Source organism: Paramisgurnus dabryanus, chromosome 24, assembly GCF_030506205.2.
Source record: "Paramisgurnus dabryanus chromosome 24, PD_genome_1.1, whole genome shotgun sequence".
NCBI lineage: Eukaryota > Metazoa > Chordata > Actinopteri > Cypriniformes > Cobitidae > Paramisgurnus > Paramisgurnus dabryanus.
The window spans coordinates 10,609,693-10,617,943 of NC_133360.1; the positions used below are offsets into that span (position 1 = coordinate 10,609,693).

The 8,251-nt window shown below is 34.0% G+C and overlaps 1 protein-coding gene across 1 annotated transcript; it reads left to right on the top strand.

Annotated features, from left to right (window-relative positions):
• The first annotated feature begins 1,595 nt into the window (after positions 1-1,595).
• rrp36 (ribosomal RNA processing 36) lies at positions 1,596-5,532 on the top strand. Its single transcript, XM_065244676.2, has 8 exons — positions 1,596-1,805; positions 2,129-2,512; positions 2,759-2,897; positions 3,861-3,927; positions 4,073-4,177; positions 4,264-4,338; positions 4,991-5,108; positions 5,226-5,532. Exons 2-8 carry the CDS (start codon positions 2,200-2,202, stop codon positions 5,366-5,368), a joined length of 960 nt encoding a protein of 319 aa, XP_065100748.1. The 5' UTR covers positions 1,596-1,805; positions 2,129-2,199; the 3' UTR covers positions 5,369-5,532.
• Positions 5,533-8,251: the final 2,719 nt, after the last annotated feature.

The following is an 8,251-nucleotide window of genomic DNA, read 5'->3' on the forward strand; positions in this document are numbered from 1 at the left end:
TAGTTTTTATTTATAGACAGATTTAATGTCAAACATGTGCATAATTAAAAGAGGGGTAAAAGTCTTAATAATGATCTGTTTGCCCTAAAAAAAAACAGAATACACTTTGACTTAATGGCTTTAAGTTAAGTTAAATCATTTATTTTTCCTAAAAACTTGTATTTTTAAAAAATCCCCCGCTGCTAATTGCAGTTAAATGTACTTGGGAGGTATTGCGAGAAAATACAGTAGGACGTGATCACTATCCTATTAGTGTCATGGGCTTGTCAGACCTTTTGTACTAAATTAAGGTCTGAGTACATTTGGCAAGTCCATGGCAGTATTATGTTCTGTGTGGGGACATGTGGAGTCATATGGTATGTGTGGCTTCCACGTGTTCCCAGTGTCTTGTGGCTGTCATGGTCTTGCCTGACCTTAGTGTATGATTCAGGTCTGATATTAGAGGGCAAGGATATGACAGCATTGTGTTCTGTGTGGGAACACGTGTTTTCACATTATGTTTTTGTGTCACGTGTTCCCAGTGTCTTGTCACTTTTACCCTACTCCCTTCTCGTGTCTTACGTAATTAATTATGTTCACCTGTTCCCCATTGATGTGGTGTCTTTATAATGCCCTTTCGTTCTCTGTTGTGTGCGCGTGTGTTGTCGAAATTGTTGAAGACCTGTGTTCATGTATTCCGTGTTTAAGGTCTGTTCCCGTTGTTCCTGTTTAAGTTTGTGTCCCATCACAGTGTTTAGTTTATCTTCTGTTTTACCCCCACGTGGGTGTTTCTGTTCTGTTTTAATAAATACATAGTTTATTTTTGTACACCTTGTCTGCGTTTGGGTTCATCTTTAGTTTTCCTTATTTGGTGTTAAACATACCGTGACAATTAGAATTCAGATAGGAGTGGATTGAACATGAAGTAAGAGAAGAGAGATGGATTTTGGATAAAGCAGATTGGAATAAGTTAAAGTATAGAGAAGTTAGTGATGAATTATTGACATCTATTGATAATAATCATGAAGTTGAGAGCTTATGTTGTGAAATTACCAATGGTATAATTGTTGCAGCAGGAGATTCTATTCCTAAGACTAAGACGTTAAATAAAATAGTACCATGGTGGTCGAAAGAATGTAAGAAAGTAATAAAAGATAGAAATAAAGCATTTAAAGAATTAAAGAGAACACATAATTATCAGAATTTAGTTCGATATAAAAGATCTCAAGCAATGGTCAGAAAAACTATAAGACAGGGAAAAAAAGATTACTGGAAACAGTTCTGTGATTCTATTGGTCGAACTACTCCAGTGGAGAGAATTTGGAATATGATTAAAAAACCACAAGCAGATTATAACTGGTGTATTTTATGTCATATAACAAAACGTGAAAATATTTAGAGGCTATGTTAACCACAAACCTTATTTCAGGCGATTTAGCAAAAACCTATTCAAAAAACCCATAGACTTCAGGGCGAGGGAACCGGAAGTGCTAAAATGCTAACTCACTTCCGCGTTTTGGCCTACAAAGTGACGCCATAACTTCGGCACTCTATATACATGTCTGGGGACTTTTATTTTGATAGGCGTGTTGTGACCACTGATCAGTGGTTGTGACGCGCAGCCTCCGTTCCCACAGCTTATCCACGTGTTTACGGAAAGAGCTGTTCACTCGTACATGCGCGTTCAGAGGATCTTGTACAATAGATTCAGATTTAACTTGATTTCTCCTGTTTTGTAACATCGCATTTAATCTGTAGTATATCTGTCATGTTACGATAACTGTGCGTTTATATCGAAATGTTGCTGTCTACATGAAATAAACACGGTAAGAGCTATTCAAATCACTAATACGCAAATATAACATCTAATATTATTCTTATTGTTTGTGAAGACCTATTTATACCCACCCAAAATATTTACTATCAAAATTAAATCACTATTGCAACTAGGATTTTTACCACAGTAAATATTAAAGTGTACCACAGTTTTTACCACAGTTAATTCTACAGAATAGTATATAGTATAGGAATTACTTTAATATGTTATAGTGTTTAACACTTTACTACATTTTACTATAGTTAATACTACTGTACAGTATTGCTTCATAATACTAATATTCTTCTCATACACTTTTCATAATTTCTGCAGTTTGTAAAAGCTTCCAGTAACAGACAGACAAAATAAAAGTCTCAGCCCACATCTTTCAGAAACCAAGAAAAATGCCCAAATCAGAAAAGAAACAAACCAAGATGAAAGATCAGAGCTCAGACGATGAAGAAGATGAGATGGAGAAGAACTTTGCTCTGCTCAGTAAAAAGGGAATGATGCAGATGTCAGCAAATGATGAAGATGAGGAAGTAAGAGATGAAGATGAATTAGCAGAGAACGATGACGCTTCTGAGCAGGGTGCAGGTGATGAAGACGATGCTGTGGAGGACGAAGAGGTCTTAGGAAGTGATGAAGAGGAGTTAGACAGTGCTCCTGAAGAAACTTTCAAAGAAGAATCACATACAAAAGATAATATTAAGAAAGGTTAATACAATTGACAAATTGTATTAAACAGTGCCTTCAATGTATACATTTTATTAGAATTATCAGTATTTGTCAAAATTATTAGTTTTTTATGCCAAATTGTTAGGATATTAAGAAAAGACCATTAAGATATTTTGTAAAATGTAAATATATCAAAAAATGATTTATCATTAGTATTGTGTGTTGCTGAGGACTTCAAATGTACATATTTCCCATACACTTTGCTTCCCGTATCTGTGTGTTCAGAATTATCGAGCATGTCGTTCGAGGAAATCATGAAGCTACAAAATAAAGTTGGAACTAAAGCGTACAATAAAATCGCTTATGGGGACACCAAACAGAAGCAGCAGAGCACCCAGCCCATGAAACGACTCAACAAACACAAGTATGTAAGATTACTTAGGCTTTTGTAACTTTAAAGCGACACTCCACTTTTTTTAAAAAATATGCTCATTTTCCAGCTCCCCTAGAGTTAAACATTTGATTTTTACCATTTTGGAATCTATTCAACTGATCTCCGGGTCTGGAGGTGGCACTTTTAGCATAGCTTAGCATAATCCAGTAAATCTGATTAGACCATAGTATCACACTCAAAAATAACCAAAGAGTTTTGATATGTTTCCTTTTTAAAACTCTTCTGTAGTTACATCGTGTACTAAGACCGACGGAAAATTAAAAGTTGCGATTTTCCAGGCCGATATGGCTAGGAACTATACTCTCATTCTGGCGTAATAATCAAGGACTTTGGTACCGCCAGACCCGGAGATCGGCTGAATGGATTCCAAAACGGTAAAAATCAAATGTTTAACTCTAGGGGAGCTGGAAACTGAGCATGGAGTGTCCCTTTAAAGTTTCTTTTAATGCTCTTCTTACACGCCTGTTGTTTGATTTGTCTTTGCTGATTGTTTGTTAAATTAACTAAACAATTGTTTATATGTTTACAAGTAGGGATGCCTAGTGATTAGTCACGACTAATCGTTTGCAGATTAAACATTTTTGTTCTCATAATATATATGTGAGTGTAATGTGTATAATAATTATGTATATATAAATACACACATATATAATTTTAAGATTTTTTTATATAATTATTTTTTATATATACATATATAAACATATATATATATATATATATATATATATATATATATATATATATATATATATATATATATAAATATAAACATGTATATAGACTTGCAAATATTTCTTAAATGTATACGTGCATATGTGTGTGTATTTATAGATAATTATTATACACCGTACAAAAACTATTTACTAGAACTTTTATTCTTTGAACGATAAATCCCTATCCCTGTTTTGTCTAACATTATTTGTTTTGTCTCAGACCTCAGGAGATTTCTTCAAAAAAACGCGCACCTTTCCTCAGAAAAGTGGTACCCGTCAAAAAAAATGTACGTTTGAGGAATGTGTTTTAATGTTGGCATTTATACTTGTGTAAAACACTTTAATTGAACACTACATACAAAGTGGTTGTTAATATTAAATCTTCAGGACATTAATATTAGTTAAAAGACTTTTGTTTTGTAAACAATTTAGATTGCAAGAGATCCCAGATTTGATGACCTCTCGGGAGAATACAAGCCTGAAGTTTTTAACCAGACGTACAAATTCATCAATGACCTCAGAGAAAAGGAAACACAGGTTTGCAAAAAGCCAGTTCATTTAAGCGCCACATGGATTGCTGTGTTTTATTATTTGCATTTTATGCTCACTCCTGTGTCCTTCAGATGGTGAGAAAAAAGCTCAAAAAGACTAAATCCGATGAAAAAAAGCAAGAACTGAAAGCTTTACTTAAGAGAATGGTACGTATAAAAAACAATTTTAAAATATTTTTACATTTATTATATGTTAATTTGTTTTTGTTTCATGCATTCCAGTATCATTTATATTTGCTTTGTATCTTTCTGCTGTGTTTTCCTTATTTAAGTCCACTTTATCTTACTCATTGACAGGACTTGTTTATACATCAAGCATAGTGTAGCCAATTATATATTTGTTAAACATAAAATAAAAAAAATTTGACACATAGGTAATATCACTATTTGAGCATCATAAAGTTTGAAAACCCTTGATTTAAACCACCCATGTCATTTCAAATATAAAAACTATACTGACTACTTCCTCCATTTTATTGAATGAACCACCATATAGTTCAGTGGCAGTGAATGGGGACCAGGGACATCCATGACCACCATTTATTTTCTTTTTATAATAAAGAAAAACATACACTTTGCTATAACTCTTTGTGATCCATGCGTGACAGAAAATCGTACGGGGTTGAAAGGCCATGAAGGAGAGTAAACCATAACAAGATTTTTGTTTTCCACTGAAGTATCACTTGAATAAACTTACAGAAAATTGTATAAACCATCTTTACAGCTGGGAAAGCCTTTATGTCTTTCTTTATGACGTCTTATTCACATGTTTTACTCTGTGTATGTGTGTGTATAATAGGAGAACCAGCAGAGAGCTCGACAGAGACAAGAACAGGACCGAGAGAAAGAGCTTCAGTTCAAGAGGAAACAAAGAGAATTGGTTGGCCAAGGACACAAACCTTTCTACCTGAAGAAATGTATGTCTATGCGTTTTAACCCCTTCAGCGTATTCATATTATTATTATTTCCTAGTGCATTTCTAAATGCATTTTAGTTACGGAAACTGACTAATTTTATATTTCAATATTTTATAGCTGACAAGAAGAAGTTGGAATTGGCGGACAAATACAGCGAACTGAAGAAGAGCGGAAAACTTGAGAACTTCCTGAGTAAGAAGAGAAAGCGTAACGCCACCAAAGACCGCAGGAAGCTGCCCTATCAGCACAAGACAAGATAAATATGGACCAATCACGACTCATCTCGATTTGTCTCTGTATGACACAACAAAGAAGAATCTATTTGGAAATAAGACGTTTTTGTGTGACATGATGCTTGGGATGTTTTTTTTTTATTACATACCCACATGCACATAACCGGTTAAAGATGCATTTTGTTAACAAGTCTGATGTTTCAGTGTCATCTTTCAGATAAAATCTCTGACATGCAATGCTTGCTTCACTTTTCATGCATTGCCACTAGATGGAGCTGCTGATTTTTGAGAAACAATCTTATATAAATCCTCTGCAAACCTTTGGAATTTAAACCATTAGAGTTTAAAATGAAGAAATATTAAATATCTGAATTGCCACTAATCCGTTTTGCGACCTCAAGGGCACTAGACATAAAAAATTCAATTTCAGACAAAGATATTTCCGCAGTCTTTATCCTTTCAAAACCCAGAAATATTTCCTTTCCGTCTAACTCATGATGACCCAGTTAAACACAGCCTGTTTGCGGCTGAGCTTGTTTTTTTGTAAATCCAAGGTTTGCCTTGATGCTGTCAATGTTCAACAGCTTTTTAGGTACAAACAGTAGTTATTTCTTGTGTCTCTGGATTAAAGCCACCATAGCTTGGGTCTCCTAAACCTTGCAAACACTTCTTGGTAAATCAAGCCAGACAAACATAAAAGTGCCCGTTAATCATTTAATTACTCTCTTGTGTAAAGGATGAGACCGGCTCTGCTACATCTTCTGAACTCGCTGTTCCCTATACCATCAGTCTCCTAAATGCTTCCTGCAAATTTAAAGAAAGGCTTTTCACTCCAGCTAAGATTTGTACACGTAGCATGTTTGCGACTATTCCCGCTGAATACAGAGCGATGGATTAGTAGTCTTCCTTAACCTGAGGTTTTTTGTCAGAATGGTTTCTTTGTAGTTAATCCCTCTCTTTGGGTCATTCAGGGCTTGCAGAAATCTTGTCTCCAGAATCTGAAGCAAACAATAGGCTGTCTTTTATCTACAATGCGTCTTGTTAATACCCATGGATTTACAGTGTTAATGACAAAGATTTAGACATTTTGACTAAAAAGACAATTGAAGCGTTTGTCACGATGCTCAGTGGACCACCCAAAGGGTTGGTGAGATTATTGGTAATTAAATGAGAAACCATTAGGACATAAATAATGTACTGCCATTAAAGGAGACGTATTATGATCTGAACTATTGAATCAGACTATTTGTATGTTTAAGTGCTATAATTGGGTCCCCTGTGCTTCTATCAACCTAGAGAACATGAAAAACAACAATACAGTATCTTAGTTTTGGTAAACCATTCTCTGCAAGCATATGAAAAATTAAGGTCATTGAAATTTGCCCCCCCCTTGTGATGTCAGAAGGGGATAATACCGCCTCACACTATCCAACCGTGGCACTACCATTTACTGCAGAGATCAGCTCATTTGCATTTAAAAGAACTCACCTAAAAATGGCACATATTTGCTCACACCTACAAAGGAGCAGATTTAACATGAAATTATAAATGATCTATAATCTATATGACATTTTGAGCTAAAACTATGTACTCTGGGGACACCAATGATTTATTTGACATCTTTAAAAAATTCCCCTTTAACAAGGATTAATAAATGCTAAAAAACTATATTGCACAAGGTAGTTTATGTTAACTAATGCATTACTAGTGATACACCTATGTATCGGCCAATTTTTGATGAAATTGAAACCATTGGCAATTGCATGAGAGAGGCCGATACCGATTGTTTATGAATAAGTTGCATGTTTGTTGCATAATCCAGCATTTAAAAAAAATATCAAAATAATTAAATACTTCCCAAAATAAAATCCATACAAATTATAGCTTGTCAGACGTGCGATGGGGAAAAATAGTAAATCATGTAATTAATCACGTGAGAGATACTCATTCACGTGAGCCATGCGGTCAGAGTATTTCAAAAAATGTCTGCGGTCTGGATTTTTTTTTTTTTTCAAAATATCAGATTTTTTTTTTATTTTACTTTGTGCCTCTCTTATTATTATGTTGGTCAATTGAATGTTAAAAATCCAGTCCATGTTCCGTAAAAATTAGTTGATGCAGAAATAAACTATATGCATCATGTATACAACTGTTTAATATCGCCATCGACCAATAGTTTAAATCGGTATCTGCCCCCCGAAAATCATATCGGTGCATCCCTAGCATTAACTTATGTTTTACAAGTACAACCTTACTTTTTTTAAGTATTAGCAAAATCCCTTCTTCCACACTATAGTTTGCGAAAAACAATATTCGTATAAATTGTATGCATGTTATTTAACAGGTATTTGCTGTAATTAAAAAATACCACCCTTAAAAAAGATAATAATTTGAAATAACATCAATATTATGTTTTAAGACAATTAATATTATTTTCACAAGTCCAAATTGTAACGTAGTAATAACTTGGATGTTTTTCCGTTAACAAATAAATGTAAAATTAATTGTGTGTTTTTCTTATAGAATTGACGCTTGTTGTGCATTTGTAGATTTTTATGTTATTATTGTTTGTACAGACACTACTAAATTAATCTACTATAAATTAAGGATAACATTAATATTTAAACATCAGAAAAAGTATTGAAAAAACTATGGTCTACTGTTTCCAATAAGATTTTACAGTATGCGTCAGGCAGACACTTTTCACTCCCACAAGGTGTCGGGAGGAGCAGCCAAAATCTAAAAGTTAATAAATAAAATACCAGAATACTTTGAGCTTGGCAGATCTTTTTAAATGTGATTAAGTGATACAGTAATCACTAAATTCCTTATGGTTAAATTGTATTTGTTTAACAAAACCTGACTTTCGTGGTTGTTGTAAGTACAGGTGAACGAACAATGAAAACACAG